This window comes from Bos grunniens, chromosome 2 (genome assembly GCF_055505025.1).
Source record: "Bos grunniens cultivar Pamir isolate PY7600 chromosome 2, Bosgru_T2T1.0, whole genome shotgun sequence".
NCBI classification, from domain to species: domain Eukaryota; kingdom Metazoa; phylum Chordata; class Mammalia; order Artiodactyla; family Bovidae; genus Bos; species Bos grunniens.
The window spans coordinates 32,663,342-32,680,257 of record NC_141166.1 but is presented as its reverse complement, the minus strand read 5'-3'; the positions used below and the strand labels follow the sequence as shown (position 1 = coordinate 32,680,257).

The 16,916-nt window shown below is 41.3% G+C and overlaps 1 protein-coding gene across 4 annotated transcripts in view; it reads left to right on the top strand.

Annotated features, from left to right (window-relative positions):
* Nucleotides 1-3,003: 3,003 nt before the first annotated feature.
* The window catches only part of XRCC5 (X-ray repair cross complementing 5), an 86,720-nt gene continuing 72,807 nt past the window's right edge, over nucleotides 3,004-16,916 (top strand). For 2 of the 4 annotated variants that reach the window (XM_086341283.1, XM_086341266.1), the window contains exons 1-6: nucleotides 3,004-3,152; nucleotides 7,363-7,476; nucleotides 10,285-10,468; nucleotides 11,416-11,464; nucleotides 11,990-12,112; nucleotides 14,945-15,136. In XM_086341283.1, coding sequence (XP_086197409.1) covers nucleotides 3,132-3,152; nucleotides 7,363-7,476; nucleotides 10,285-10,468; nucleotides 11,416-11,464; nucleotides 11,990-12,112; nucleotides 14,945-15,136 — 683 coding nt within the window. In that variant the 5' untranslated portion in view covers nucleotides 3,004-3,131. Of the gene's footprint in view, nucleotides 3,528-7,362; nucleotides 7,477-10,284; nucleotides 10,469-11,415; nucleotides 11,465-11,989; nucleotides 12,113-14,944; nucleotides 15,137-16,916 lie in introns of all 4 variants that reach the window. The other 2 variants (XM_086341288.1, XM_086341277.1) reach the window with 1 other exon arrangement.

Here is a 16,916-nt window from a genome sequence, read left to right as displayed (position 1 = left end):
AAGTCCCCCAAGCCATCTAGTCCATCGACATTAAGTTGCCATCCTTCATTTCAGTTCAAGTCCAGGGGGAGCAAAATCTCCTTGGATTATGATTATCCGTGGTTTCCAATGAAACAAGGTTCTAAATCTTTAAAAGAATTAATTTTAGATGACTTGATTCATTGCATCATTGAGGGCCATCCAGGGCTTAAGTTTTATAGTGTTGTAAAAGATTAGTGGCCAAAATCAGAAATTTCCTCCTCTTTAATTACTAACATAAGCTGTTGAAATACTTCCTAGGCCCAAGATGGAGCCACTCCTGCCTAGGTCCCACACCAGCAAACCAAAATTTTAGATCACTTTTTTATCCCTTTAAATGCTCTGCTTGACCAGAAACACAGTACAATTGTCCCTAGCATCAGTGGGGGATTGGATCTAGGACCTTTGGGGAGACCAAATTCCGTGGATGCTCAAGTCCCGTATAAAAATGATAGGAGAGTTGGTTCTTTACATCTGGATTCTGCATCATCGAATTAAACGAACCAGGGGTTGAACTTGATCCACAGTTGGTTGAACCTGTGGTTGCCCAACCCATGGATGTGGCGGGCCAACTGTGTGTGTAGTCAGCCAACTCCCAGACAGCAAGCCAGCTCTGGGATCTATACTTATTTCCTTGTTCCTTCTCATTCCAAACAAGGCTTACTATGTGCCCCACAGCTAATTAGATATTTTCTATTTTCCTCTTCCTTGTTGGTTATTATCTATTCTATAGAAGCTTCCTGCCTTTGTCCTATTTTGTGATTCTTTGAATCTGCTTCAAAAAGTGTTAAATAAAATCTGTATCACTGGCATTGTTTTCTTTAATCATTTTTAACAAGCATTTTATGTCTTTTTAATGGCATTTAAAAATCACATCAACATGGAACATCACTGCTCACATCTTTCTGGGATATAAACTTATTTCATATCTGTACTTTGTTAAGATTTTAAACTAATTTTTCCAATTGCCCATATAAACATCGTTACACCTCTGTCAGAACACAAAACCTGCACATTTTAATTTTGTATAATGTTCATAAATTCATCACTTATGTAGTTCATCAGAGCAATATCAGAACAATATCAAACTCGAATACATTTCAGCAACTTAAATTGTAATTTCAAGTTAAGATTTTTTACTTGCCTTTGTTAACTACTCCAAAGGGAAGCTTAGTCTACACTACAGCTAGAGTTTAAAACATCCCTGCTGTTCCAGTTATCTCTTGTTGTGTAACAGGTAAAACTTAACTGGATTAAAATCACAATCATTTGACTTATTTGCTCATAATTCGCAATTTGGGTGGAGCCTGATGGATATGACTGGTCCATATCTCTCTAATACTAGTGAGAAAAAAGAGAGAATAAAATAGAGGCTACACACAAGATAAAATCATGGACATAAAGCATAGAGATCTCCTTCACCATGGTGAGTCACCAGTAATTATTTAACTGTCATACAAAAAATACTTTAATATTTCAGCCTTAAAAGAACTCCTTGAATCAACATCTAGGTGAACTTCCTGAACTCTAAAAAGCACAGTCTAAAAGTATCTGACTCTCCTGGCTTCAGTCTGTTTGTAATTTGGGTTCCCTCAAGATCCCTCCCTCATCATGGCCTCCCCACATCTTTCCAGCTTCACATCTGCTTTTCTTAAGTCTGATTTTCAAGATGATTAGACTTAATGTTCTAGGTTGGCAGACACTTGCAAGTTGCTAGATCCTTTGTCCAATCAGCCGTCAGCTTGTGGGCCATTTGGTACAGAAAATAGCCTTTTCTGTGCGAGGTTCAACTTGGGCCTGCCTCCCTCAAAGGGGCTGCAGGCTGGACAGTTTCCTTTGAAAGGGGGTGGGGAGATTGTCAGGCACCGTAATTGACAGCTGCCACTTCTAGAACATCTCCCTAGAATTCTTCTTGAATTAAACCTCACTTCCCCCTTTCCAAACTAGGTATGTGCTAAGTCACTTCAGTCCTATCTAGTTTTTGCGACTATATGGGCTAAGCCCATCAGGCTCCTCTGTCCATGGGATTCTCCAAGCAAGAATACTAAAGTGGGTTGCAGTGCCCTCCTCCAGGAGATCTTCCCCACTCAGGAATTGAACCTGCCAGTCTTATATCTCCTGCACTGGCAGACAGGTTCTGTACCACTACCACCACCTGTGAAGCTCAGGGATACTCTGAAGTATTGGCAGATCTTTAGCAGATGCTGTTCATGCCTCCAGGCCTATATACATCCCACCTCCTCTTCAAGAAAGAATGCTGTTTCCACTTTTGATTGCCTGGAAACTACTTTTCCTTCAGGAACTGGTTCTAAGGTCATCGCATCTGCTGTCTTTCCTTATCCTTCTTATAAGAAGAAACATAATTTATTCATGCTCATATACAAGTAAATCTAACTCCAGATCTCTGACATAAAACGCTGTGTTATTCTCAATGTGAGAAAAGGAGAGTGACTCTTTCGGAGAAGAGATTCCTATTTACCTAATTCTAGAAATTTGGGAAGTTCGAAGACCACAAAGTCCCTTCAGTTCAGTTCAGTCGCTCAGTCGTGTCCGACTCTTTGCAATCCTATGGACTGCAGCACACCAGGCCTTGCTGTCCATCACCAATTCCCGAAGCTTACTCAAACTCATGTCCATTGAGTCGGTGATGCCATCCAACCATCTCATCCTCTGTCGTCCCCTTTTCCTCCCGCCTTCAATCTTTCCCAGCATCAGTGTCTTTTCAAATGAGTCAGTTCTTCGCATCAGGTGGCCAAAGTATTGGAGTTTCAGCTTCAACATCAGTCCTTCCAATGAATATTCACGACAGATTTCCTTAAGTTCCTTAAAATGAAAGTGAAGTCGCTCAGTCGTGTCCGACTCTTTGCGACCCCATGGACTGTATAGCCTACGACGCTCCTCCGTCCACAGTTCCTTAACCAGGGGACAAACGCAGTGAACCCGCGCATGCTCAGAGTCTCGACGCACAATTTCCCCGCCCCTTTCAGGCTCCGCGGGAAGCCGCTTTTCCCGCAACACTCCAGGCACTCCAGCTCTGAATCCTGTGGAACTGAGTTTCGGCGCCGCAGGTTCCCGCTCGGAAGAGGCGGTCGAGGCGCTTGTGGGGCGGCAGCATGGCGCGGTCCTGGGATAAGGTAGAAAGACCATTAAGCGTGGGCCTACGTCTATGCCTGGGGTCCGGAAAAGGTGGTTCGGCAGCAGGAATCATGGGATCACGGCGGTGCCATGGAGTGAGGAGGGGAGTTCCCGGTGGTGGGCTGATCGAGCGATGCGCTGTGAGAAAAACTGGGCATTTGGAGTCTGAAAAATGGGAATTGGGGCCTCGCCCAGTCCCCACCCCCGCCGCCTCCTCAGTCCTTCCGTGCTTACTTTATCGCCACCGGTCCACATTCTGTCCCCATCCCACTCCGACCTCTCCTCGGTACCTCTCCATCTCCAGCCTGCCTCCAACTCCTCCATTACTTCTGAATCTGGTTTGTAAAAATCTGTGAGGATGGACGTTAGTTATGGTAAGCACCAATCCCACAGTCTCGTAAAACATCAGAGAGGGATTGCAAGTGAAATAATTTGAAATGTAAAACACTCTTATTGTTGTTGTTTAGTCGCTAAGCCGCGTCTGACTCTTGCAACCCCATGGACTGTAGCCCGCCAGGCTCCTCTGTCCCCGGATTTCCCAGGCAAGAATGCTGGAGTCAGTTGCCATTTGCTTCTCCAGAGGATCTAACCAACCCAGAGATCACTGAGCCACCTGGGAAGCCCCGTTCTATTATTACCTCTATAGTAATCGAGTATCAAATATTTTGCATTTATTGAAAGCTTACTCTGATGAAGCACTGGTCTAAAGGTTTTATTCCTGTCTTACTTAATCTTCACAACAAGCCCAGAAGTTGAAACGTTTTTTCTCCTTTACAGTTGAGAAAAGCAAAGCTTAAAGAAAGTGATTAGCCCCAAGGTCACCCAGTCCATAAGCAGTAGAATCCGAATTTGAACACAAGTTTTCTGCTCTCAGAGCTCTGGAGAATGTTTCTCTTGCTAGGAATCGATGATTCTCAGTGACCCAGGTTAATAACGTATGGTGATGAATTTTTTAAATAGTGTTTTCAATATAGGCAGAAAGTGGTACTTGTCTCTGAGGGATCATAGAGGTAGGTGTGTTCAGAGGAGTTGTTCATTCATCCATCCATCTGTAATCTCAAGAACTAGGCCCTTTATTAGGCAACTGGTATACAGATAAGATTGGAGAAGGAAATGGCAGCCCACTCCAGTGTTCTTGCCTGGAGAATCCCAGAGACTGGTGGGCTGCCGTCTATGGGGTCACAGAGTCGGACACGACTGAAGTGACTTGGCAGCATACAGATTAAGATAGGAGTTGGAGCAGGTGATCCCTAGTGCCCTCACCTCCCCATAGGGAAATAACTGATTAAAATGGTTATAAACATATGCCACGTACCTCCTTTATTCCTTTCAGCTGCTGAAAACTTTCAGCTCTAATAAAGCAGATGTTTATGGCAGGTGGACTTATAGCAAAATTCTAATACCCTCGTTGCTTCAGTGTTTAAATGGCGGGCGGAGCGGGGCGGGGCGGAGGGGGGAGGTTGGTCACTATGCCACTCAGTTTCTTTTTCCTGGTTTTCTTCCTGCTGTCAGAAAAGAACTTGAGATACTACATAGACCATTCTCTGCTTTCAGATAAGAAGTTCCATACTGTGAAACCCTTTGTTGACATTTTTTGGATAGCTGATTCCTGGCAAAGGACCTTTAGTCCTCTTTTTTTAGAGTTTTCTTTTTTTAAAGTAGCTTTATGAACTTATTTATATATTAAGTAAGTACAGCAGCATATTTGGGGACTCTCTAACTTTTTTAAAGATTGTTATGCTCAGAGCATTGAAAGTATGGGATGTAAATTTTTTTGCTCTCAAAGGAATTTCTCCAAACATGCTATTTATAACCTGGAGCTCTCTTAATATTAGTACATTATGTTTAATTTTTTGTAAATTAGGGGAAAACTTAAATAGTCTTTCCTTTCCATAGTTTTGCCTTGCCTGAGATGTAACCAAATTAGATATCATCTGTAATGTCCCTGATAGGAGCTCACCCAGGTTTTTCAAAGAATTCTAGGGTCAGGAGATAGTTGTTTCAGAAAACAATTTCACTGATTACTTCTAGGTATCATTTTTTCTTCCCTTCAGTTTAGTTCAGTCGCTCATTCGTATCCGACTCTTTGTGACCCCATGGGCTGCAGCACACCAGGCCTTGCTGTCCATCACCAATTCCCAAAGCTTACTCAAACTCATGTCCGTTGAGTCGGTGATGCCATCCAACCATCTCATCCTCTGTCGTCCCCTTTTCCTCCCACCTTCAATCTTTCCCAGCATCAGGGTCTTTTCCAGTGAGTCAGTTCTTCACATCAGGTGGCCAAAGTACTGGAGTTTCAGCTTCAGCATCATTCCCTCCAGAGAAATCCCAGGGCTGATCTCCTTCAGAATGGACTGGTTGGATCTCCTTGCAGTCCAAGGGACTCTCAAGAGTCTTCTCCAACACCACAGTTCAAAAGCATCATTCTTCAGCGCTCAGTTTTCTTTACTCTCACATCCAACTCTCTAAGTCCAACTCTCACATCCATACATGACTCCTGGAAAAACCATAACTGTGACAAGACAGACCTTTGTTGGCAAAGTAATGTCTCTACTTTTTAATATGCTGTCTAGGTTGGTCATAATGGACTCAAATCAATTTCCATGTAACTTCCATCTGTTAATCCTATTATCTCTCTTGCAGAGCTGTTTTTTTGTAACACAGCTGTCAACTATATGAGGATAACAGTCAGGTTCCTCTAAATCTTCTTGTCTGGTTCAAATAGCCAGTTTTTTCCACCTGTTCCTCTCATCAAAAATGCTCCAGATCCTTCTCTAACCTGCTTATTTCATATTCGGTTGTAATTAGTCTTATAAGATGTGATGATCAGAACTGCTCAGTTTGTCAAATGTGGTCCAGTCAGTACAAAGCATAGGTGAGACTGTCAGTCAATGTCAGATAATGTTAACTCTGGAAAAGACTTTAGATCTCATTTAGTCCACTTAGTCCAACAACTGCTTCCTGCCTCCACAGATTAGCAGTGAAGTTAAGTGATGTGCCTGAGAATGTAGCTATTTGGTAAAAAAGATGGGACTGATTCCAGGTCTCCAGATTGCTAATCTAGTCTTTTAAAAAAAAAAAAAAAACATTAAACTTGTCTTTTCCTTCCATGAATTTACTACAACATTGAAAATGTTTTTTACTGTACCATTTAGGACCAAAAATATTTTAGAGGGTGGGATAGGGTAAATATGGGGAATCTAGTACGGTAGCCATGCCATGCTGGTGACATTTTATAATCCACCCTGAAATTGTGAGCTGCTGTTTGTTTAGGTCTCCTCCAACCCAATTCAGTTAAATTTTGGATGCCAAATGTAGGACTTTACATGTATCCGTTTTACTTTCAGTTTATGTTTGCCCTATTTCCTTAGTCCCCAGTGTGCATGATTACTAGCCAATGACTAGAGTCTTTATTTGGTTTCCTCTCCCTGCGATTCCCCTCATTCACAGGACTTACTCCTACTCATCCTTTAGTTCACCCAAGGATCGTGTCTAGAAAGTCTTTCTGCTTCCTTACCTGTCCTCTATCACTTCCACTAGTCTTGGGTAGATGCCCCTCCTATGTGCTGTCTCAGTGCCCACTGCATACCTCGGTCATGGAATATTGTGCTGGTATCATTGGTGTCTGTGTCCCCTACAAGAATAGATTTGGTGTCTTAGTCTTCATTTTAGATTCTCAGTGTACAAACTGATTCGAATTATTGGAGTATATCATTTTAGCATATATAGATTGTGACAGTCGCCTATTGCCACAAAAATGCTTTATGACAAACTATACTCCAAATCAGTGGCTTGCAACAAAAGCATCTGTCCTCATGCCGTAGGGCTGCAGATCAGTTGAATTTTGGGTTTGATGGATTCGGGGCTGAGCTGGGCTGGACTTAGCTCTTGCCTGCAGGTTGTTTTCGGATCTGCTCCCCATGGGTTTATGCTCAGGCTCAGGCCAAAGGAGCAGCAGCTGCTTGGAGCATGCTCCTGTCCTGGCAGGTGAAATACTTTGTAGCTTTCAGAAATAGCAGGACTATTTAAAGTTTCTCCACAGTAAAAATTCATATGTCTTACATCCATTCTCTACATTGAACAACTCCCCTCCCTTTATCATGCATCCCCTGAATATATGAGTGAAATAAGCAAAGGACATGTCCTTTGTTTTATTTTTTTAATGACCATTAATATTTTCTCACACACTCTCTGGGACTTCGTTTCTAGGCAGCAGTGGTGCTGTGTATGGATGTGGGCTTGGCCATGAGTAACTCCTTTCCTGATGAAGAATCCCCATTTGAACTAGCAAAGAAGGTGATGACCATGTTTGTGCAGCGACAGGTAAGATTCAGAATGGTCTTGAGCTTGTAACTCATGGTTTAACTGTCTATGGCTTCAACTTAGTAGTGCAAGATGCCCACTTCTTTATGTTGTCCACCCTTGGTATTTGGGGTAATCTGAGGAGTTATTCTTATACACACTCATGTGCAAGTCCAGCTGCCATTAGAGCCTGATGTTTTTTCTTGTCTCGTTTTGGCTCCTCCACTGGATATGGCAGCTTTTCTGAAACAAGAGGCAATGTAATGTTTAAATATGTAACTGCTATAGCTAGATGACCTGGGTTTGAATCCTTGCTCTGCCATGTCACTTACTAACCTTGCTATCTTGATTAAGTCTTTCAACTACCCTGTGCCTATTCCATTTACCTTTTACTGGTTACAAACTACCCTCCCAAAACTTAATGTCTTAAATGACAGTTAAAAAAAAGTCATCCCTTGTGGTTTTGTGAGATAACTGGGTGTCTGAGACGGGTAGTTCTCTCTGAGGCCTCTCGTGCGGGTGCACTCAGTGGTGGCTGGGGCTGAGTCATCTCAAGGTTCGGTGAGGCCCTACCTATGCATCCGAGATGTCTCAGTCCCGTGGCTGACAGTGTTGCCTTCTGGTGGCTGTGTGCTCAGTTGGGCCTGTCCCCCAGAACCCTTACATGTGGCCTCTCCGTGTAGCTTGGGATGCTCAGTATCGCAGTTGGTTCTAAATTTCTAAGACTGGATATTCTAAGAGACCTGGTTATGTGACTTTTATAACCTAGCTCTATAAGTCCCAGAAAGTCATTTCCACTGCCTTCTGTTAGGTCACTTAGGTAGCTCACGTTCAGTGGGGGAGAAGGGGGCGGGAGCTAGACTCCCGTGCTGTTTTCAAGAGTAGCCTCTAAGTTCAGAGGGAGGAGGAATGGATGGAGGCCACTTTGAAGACGTGATGCCGCAGCGTCCTTTGTGTCAAAAGGGGGAAAATAATAGTACCTCTAAGAAGAAAGTGCTTAGAACAGTACTTGGTGTATTGTAAACACGGTATATGTTTTTATTATCATTATTACTACAGTTATTCATTTCTGCCCTTTCCACCTGGTTTGACTGCTGCTTTTGCTAAGTCCATGAAGCTCTGCTTCATCCACTGCTCTGCCGGACACCTCTGTGCTTCTTCTGGGTGTTACCTTTTCCACTTGGAACTAGTACCTACCACCTGTCATCCTAGAGTTTTTTTTTTTTTACAAATTCTGATAACCTGAAGCCCTAATCTAATGTCTTAAAGAAGACAAGGATGCTCTTAACCCCGTTCTTGGTTATAGTAATTAGTGTCGTGACACTTAAGTAGTGGGGTTGTGCCCCCGTGTACTGTGTGTGTAGTTTTAAACAGTAACAGTGCTTTCAGTCATTATTTGTGGCTCTGCCCCTTGCATGGGAGTCAGAGTGAATCTGGAAGGCCAGGAGACAAAACCTGGTACCACTCCATGCTGCATGCAATTTCCCCCCCCCTCCTGGCTGAGATTCTGTCATCAAGTAAGACTACCTTGCGTCAAGATGAATACTTGTGTGGGATACAGCTAGAACTCTCACTGGCCCGCCCCACCGGTGTGCTGGAAATATCTGAACCCCAGCAACTGGGACCTTCCTTCCATGTGCAACCGGCGGTTGTAGCTGGAATTGCTAACAGAGCAGAGAGAGATGAGAAACAACAGAATCCCACCCTTAACCCATAATGCAGCATTCTTCTTACCAATGGCTTATGTTAGTGAGCAGGTGGGAACAGGACTGCGTTTTGTGTCATACTATGTCTTGTTTTTTAAATTTCATTACGAAATGCTTTGTAAAAGAAGCAAGTACAGAGAACAATATAATGGAAAGCTGTTTTCCCGTTGTCTAGAGCTATATCGCCCTAAAGTTTTACACTATTTGTTTGATTTCTTTTCTTTCTTAAAAAATCTTAAATTAAGGCCTCCTGTGTGTCTCCTCCTAACACTTTTCTTTCCTCTTCCTCCCCTCCTTTCCTCAGAATTTTCAGTTATTACTGTGCATATTTTATACTTTGGTTTAAGTGTATTTGTAAATAATATTTAGTATTGTATGAAGCTCTCAAAAGTATATGTCATAGTATTATGCAGTACATATAATTCCACAAGTTACTTTTTCTCAACCTTATGTTTTTGAGATTTATCCATGTTGGTAAACACTGAACAAATTCATTTATTTTTTTTAACTAGGGTATAATATTCCATTGTTAAATATTTTGCAGTGTGTTTTTGGATTCTTCAGTTGACTGTTTAAAGTTTTGCCCTGTTATGAACAGTGCTGAAGTGAACTTGAACTTTCTTGTCCCTTGTTGTCTTGTGTACATGTGTAAGGGCTTCTCTATAGTATATATATACCTACAGGGGAAATTGCTGGGATATAGAATATGAACCAGTATTTTCTTTTAATCTCTGGAAATTTTCAACCAGGGATAGTCATTCCAGAAAGACAGACTAAAATCTTTTCAAATCATCTGTAATTAGTTTTCACTGAGAATGAGAGTCTGATTTGGGTGGAAGCACATCAAAGAAACTCATCAAAAGCAGTTAGTGCCCACCCATTCCTCCACCACAAAGTGTGTTGAAAGGACAGGACCTTTAGTCAATGAAGAAGTCCACTTAGAACCTAGGAACTGTCACTGCCCATCAATCCCAGGGGCCAGTTAGCCCAGTATCCTGTTGTTGCCAATGGCCCCAGGGGCCTCCCCAGGGGAAATATGCTTGTCTTGCTCCCAGAAGGTAAATTATCTAATGGCCTCCAGGTGATATTGTATGATTTGCAGCCCTCTCACGTACTTCTCTAGGTGTTTGCTGAGAACAAAGATGAAGTTGCGTTGGTCCTTTTTGGTACCGATGGCACCGAGAATGCCCTCGCTGCTGGGGATCAGTATCAGAACATCACAGTGCACAGACATCTGATGCGCCCGGATTTTGACCTGCTGGAGGACATTGAAAGCAAAATCCAGCCAGGTTCTCAGCAAGCTGACCGTATCCTTTTTTCAGCCAGAGACGACTCTGAAGAAATTTCCTTTAACCTAGGGAATTGTCATCTAGTTCAGTGAGGTTCTTTAAGAGTCCTTGCTCTGAGTATATGGACATTTTTGGCGCTGAGGACATCATGGATGTGAAGCACATTAGGACTTAGTGTGAAATAGTTACACATTAACTGGTTGGGTGGGTGGACTCCAAGCCCATTAATTGGTTGGGTGAGTGGACTTTTAATTACACATTAAAAGGTTGGGTTGGGTGCCTGGACTCCAAGCCCTCCAGTCTGCCCTCGTGACATTGAGAGGATGGAAAGTATCAGAAGTGTGTGTGTTGACTGTGTGCAGAAGGCATGGTGGTGGCAGTAGTTAGATATGTTTGGACGTAATGCTGTACAAAGAGTACAGCCTTAGCGTTCTCCTAGCCTTCCTGCATAGAGGATATTTGTATGCCAAAAATCAGACTGATGCCCCAACTGTGAGACTTAACAATTTCTTCCACAGGTGTCCTGTTCCTCTTATTTTTTTAAACAGTGATGCCATCTCTGGTCACTGGGAGGTGCTGCTGTGCTGGGAGTGACTTACAGATGCTACATTATGGCTCACTTCATGTGTAAGAATGGGCTATAATCACAGAAGATAAGTTCTCGATACAGTAAAATGGCATCATAATTTTTCATTAAATGAGTGGAATATGTGAGATTACCTTTCGGCTTACTTCATTTTTCCTGGTTGTATGTTTTAGGAAGTCTACTTTGATTTTTAATATATATATGGATATATGTTACTGAAATAAACTTGGAAGAAGGGCACTTGGGCAAGTACTTTTAAATCATCACACAGTCAGCCCAGTGTCCACAGGTTCCAGCACTGGGTCTCACTGGGGAAAAGTTGCATTTTGGGGGGATAAAGGGACTGTTTGACGTTATCTTCTGCCCTTAACTAGCTGAGTCCTGGATGCCCTCATCGTCTGCATGGATTTGATTCAAGAAGAAACTTTGTAAGTATCTCAGCTGAAGAGAGTTGGAAATGAACCTCTCAGTGTGGAATCAGACTGTTTGGAAAATGAACCCTTGCACGGTTGTAGTTGTGGTGCCCTGCAAACCCAGGGATTGAACCCAGGTCTCCCGCAATGCAGGTGGATTCTTTACCGTCTGAGCCACCAGGGAGGCCGGGAGAGTTCCTTGTTTATATTCTACCTTCTGAAGGCTGGAAGGGGATCCTTTTTATCATAGTGACCACACCTTTAACTGAGGTGGTTAAAGTTCGGAAATCAGAGACTTAATATTTCCATAATGCTCAAAAATTTTGCCTAAGATGTTTAAAGTGTGAGTCACAACTTTGTTGATTATGTGTTTAGTAAGAACTTAGCATCAACAGCATGTGGACTTCTAGAGTGTAATCACATTGTTAACTGGAGCTAATTGGTTCCTTACCCTTTTTCTGCTCAGTGACCAAGTACATTTGAATTTGTAGGAAATGATTCAGAAGAATGATTTGTTAATGTGCTAACTCTGTCTTCTAGAGGAAAGAAGTTTGAGAAGAGGCATATTGAAGTGTTCACTGACCTCAGCAGCCCATTCAGCAGAGATCAGCTGGATATTATAATTCATAACCTGAAGAAATCTGGCATCTCCCTGCAGTTCTTGTAAGACCATACAAATAATAATTGTGGACAGCTCTTGTGCTCTCATGATGCGGTGATAGGACCCCTTCATAGAGCGCTTGGTTTGCAGGAGTCCTCTCTGCTCTTGAGTCAGAATCTGCCACATTAATAACTTCAGCCAGCACTCATTGATTACTCTCTGTGTTCCGGTAACTCTTCTGAGTTTTGATGATAACGGGATGAAAGTCACAGTGAAACATGGGAATTTAGCTCTGTAGCAGACTCAAAGAACTGAGGAATTAGCTTGGAGAATCTCAGGGACGGGGAAGCCTGGTGGGCTGCCGTCTATGGGGTCGCACAGAGTCGGACACGACTGAAGCAACTTAGCAGCAGCAGCATTAAGATCATTCAGTTCATCCCCTGTCTACATAGAAGACTTTACTCAACAGTTACCAGATTGGTAGTGTCTTCTCTTAAATGTCCTAGAGAACTGTGTCTTAAAGACAGTAGATGTTTTTAGGATAGAGAAGAATGTCAACTTGGGAACCATTTTAAACACATATGCTTATTTTTAACTCATTTTCAGATCTAAAGGATACATACACATTTGTAAAATGTAATTTGCTGTGTGTTTTTACAGATGAGGTAACAAACTTAGGGGGAAAATATATTTCATAGTTTTCTAGGGAGAGAGTCCCTCCTCTCTCAATAACTTGAATTTCCCCTCCAGGTACTTTATTTTATATCCCTTACAGAAAGTTCTTTTCACTACATTAATCCTTCCTGCTCCATCTAAAACCTGTTTTTCCTTGTCCTATTTTTTGGTAAAACCAGAGTGATAGTATAGAATGTTGAATTATTAGTCTTCTGAGGACACTCATTTTTCAGACTGAAATCTCTACCAGGAAGCCTCCAGCTCCGAGTGGTAAGCCCACGGCTTCTTTAAAATGTCTGCCATGGGGAATTAAGAACCTCTCTTGCATGTATGTACTTCTTAAGACTGCTGAGGGGCATCTCCTTTCTGTAGAACTGTAGAAAAATAGTTCAGAATAAGCCATCAAGCTGATACTTGTTAAGATGGTACTTCAGAGAAATTAAGTGCTTTTTAAGTGATTCTTCTTACTGAGTCGAGGTTTTCTCGGCACTTCAAAAGCCCAGCGTGGTTTCTGTTCCCTGCTCATAATCTCAGATGTCTTTACATCCTTCACACGTCCTGTACTTCTGTCAGTTTCACTGGAAAGGGCTACTTTTCCTTTTGTGTGAGCAATACTGTAAAGCAAGCTGAGACAGAACAGAGCCTTTTCTTCCACTGGCTTGGTATTTGACTGGTTGTTTATAAAATGCTGATTGGATTGTTTAACTCTCTCTTCCTTTGCTGCAAACCTGTAGCATCCAAAGTAGAGTTTTGGGTTTTCTTGTTTGGTGTCTCCCATGTATGATTGATTCTTCTAGTTGGACCAGACCTTCCTGATCCTTTATTTTCATCATCCCTTCTTCCTGGTTGATGCTCTGGAAGCAGCAATAGTCTCATGAAACATGATGTGCCATATCCTGCTCCCTGGAAGCTCTTTTTTCATGTAATACAGGACATATACATCTGTCATGCAAACAATATGTAGAAAAAAATGTAAACGGGAAGCTCTGTTTTAATAATGGCAAATAAAATGATAAAGGAATCACCTTAAAATCCACATGGGGTCACTAACAGATAATGTTGAGTAAACTGAAGAAGCCATTTGGGTTTCCAGGGACACAGTGGGGTGACGTGCTACAGTGGAAAGAACCTTGCTCTTTCAGTCAGATGACCAGGTCTTTGCTCATCTTTAGCTATGCGGCTTTGGCTAAATTATTTTGTCTCTGTATATTCCATTTCTTTTCAAAAGATGAAGATAGAAATCTCTACCTATAATATAAAGATGAAATGAGATTGTTTATATGAAAGCATTTATAAAGTGTCATATAGATTATTATCATAAAATGTGTTTCGTTGGTTTGCTTTTCAATTTGTATATTGATTATTGACTATTCCCATGACTGTTGATCCCAATCTAGTTTTAGTCTCATTTCAGTCAAACAACTGGAGTGAAGCAAGAACAAAACTGGTTTTACTTATTTCTAGCAATTAACTGATTTCTGTATAAGAATTTTATATCTAAAATAATGATAATGTTTGTGGTGTAAGTATTTTAACACTTTATCTTACTGATCTTTATAATAACCTTGAGAAATCATTAATGGGCATTTGTTTGTTATTTTTGTCTGGCTAGAATGTCACCCAGCTTTTTTCTAGGAAGCATTTCTTCCTACTCTTTAACCTTATGGCTTGAATGAAAGCTGACCTTCCAGATCTGGCCCCCAGGTTACCATTGATTCCTGCTTTTGATGTTGTGCTTTTTGAATTGGAGAGTAGAGGGTTAAACCCTCAGTCCCTCTTTGGTAGTAGAATTGGGCTTTATGCACTTGAGGGTGTTCAGAAGCAATGTGGAGGAGAGAGCAGGCCAGCATAAAGGCAAATGAAGATGAAATACAGAGATAGAGTGAAAGGCTCACAGAATCCCTGTGGTGTTTGAGACTTTGGATCTAGTCATCCTAAGGCCATGTGCAGCCTCGCTCTTTGAATTATTTTGTTATGTAAGCCAATAAATTTCCCCCATAAAATCCAAACCAAAGAGGTTTCAGTTACTTGAAACTGGTAAGAGTACTGGCTAAGGTAGCTGAGTGCTATTTGACAGCTGAGAAACGTAAAGCTCAGAGAAGTTGACTGACATGCCCATTTTCTCACAGCTAGTGAGTGACAGTTACAGAATTGGAACCCAGTTTATCATTTGGCTTCAGAACTTGTGTTCTTAACTACTGCTGATCTTTTCTTGGTAGTTTGCCTTTCCCGATTGGCAAGCAAGGTGGAACTGGGGACAGAGGAGATGGCAGCTTGCTCTCAGACCACCACGGGCCTTCCTTTCCTCCAAAAGGAATCACCAAGCAGCAAAAAGAAGGTATTCAGATGGTGAAAAAGGTGATGATGTCTTTAGAAGGTGAAGATGGGCTGGAGGAAATTTATTCCTTTAGGTAAGAAGTGAAAACATTGTCTACAAATTTCAGTTGTAAGCATATTCATTTCTCTTTTGATCAGAGAGCTCTCTAATGCTTTTCCTTTTCTGAGCCATTCTTGAATTAACAGTTATACTAACACTTTAATAAATACTCTGGTTTTTATTAAAAAAATGGTATACCAGCCTCTAATCCTTTTCTTTGAAGTTTGCATGGTTGGCACAAGGTTGCTCCTTTATTTCCAGGACTGTCAGGAGAGGTTGGAAATATATAGATATAATGAAAGATTTAACAAGTCAAATGATAAAAGATGAGGTGGTAGATTTCTTCTTTATGCCAAGCTTGGGATACATTTCTCAGGCCCTTCCTTGTCATACACCTAAAAAATATTCTTAATTATAAAAGTGGTATCAGATCTGAGATAATACTCAGTATCCTCTTGTCCTCTGATTTAGGTTTGGGAGGCAGTATACTATAATATAGTAATTTTTTGCCATTTATTTATTTATTTTTAGCTTTTTGACTGTGCTGTGCAGTGTGCATCCGGACCAGGGTTCAAACCCATGCCCGCTGCCGTGGAAGTGCAGTGTCTTAACCACTAGACTGCCAGAGAAGTCCCTATATATAATAGAGTGATTTTTTTTTTTTTTTTTAAAGCTTTTGTCACAAAATAGTTTGGTCAGGCAAACACAAAACAAAACCCCCAAATTTATAACCTACTTATTCCATATGGGCTTTGTAAAGGCAAGAAATGTGAAATCCCGGAAGTACCATGTAACAATAAAGCAAGCTGCTTTTTTCAGCCATCCAGAGATAGTGGAAGAGACTGTTATTCTCTGTTGGAATTGGATATGCACTTAGTTTGAGCAAAGAACGTGACAACGGCCCCTGGCATCTAGAATGGTGTATATTTGAGGGGCTTGATTTGGTAAAAGTGGTGGCGGCATACTCTACTGCACAGTATTCCTTTTTTAGAGTTTCAGATTTTCAGGAATACTACCTAATGTTAAAGAATTCATTTCAGTTTATCAATAAATACACAAAGCACGAGCCTTTTAAATAAAATTCTTAATTGTTGAAGTAGATCAACAATTAAGATTTTTTTGAGTAGTGATAGTGTATATCTGCTCTAATTTTTCTTCTCAGTCACAATTTTTACATAATTCTAATGAGCTATAGTTGATAAGTGATAAACCTGCTTTTCTAAGTATAGATACTCTTGGAAAATTGCAGGTAAATGGGGATTTTGGAAATTAAACTGTAATTTCCCAAGGGATTGGTGAAAGAATCAAAGAGGAATCCTATAAAGTGATGTTTCTTTGTCTTAGTATATGTTCTAATTGTAATACATTCGAATGTGTTTTTCTAAATTATTCTCTCAAATTTGAACATGGCTTGCTTTAATGTGGGAATACATGTCTGAAGTGAACACGTTCACCATGATACTGAAAGAATTACCGGCCAATAAAATTATTGTTAAGAGTTTCTTACAGCAAGGAGGGAAATTACTATGTGTTGTCCTCACCTTTTTTTAAATGTTTATTTATTTGGCTGCACTGGATCTTAATTGCTGCATGCAGGGTCTTTAGTTGTGACACATGGGATCTAGTTTCCAGGGTTAGAACCCAGGGCCTCTGCATTGGGCGTGCAGTCTTAACCACTGGACTACCAGGCAAGTCTCTCTTCCCATTTTTGAAGCTATGTTGATTTCAGGTCTCCCATGAAGGTATGGATCAGAACTTGGCCATCTGGTATAGTAGCCATTATCCGCAGGTGGCTACTTAAATTTAAATTCAGT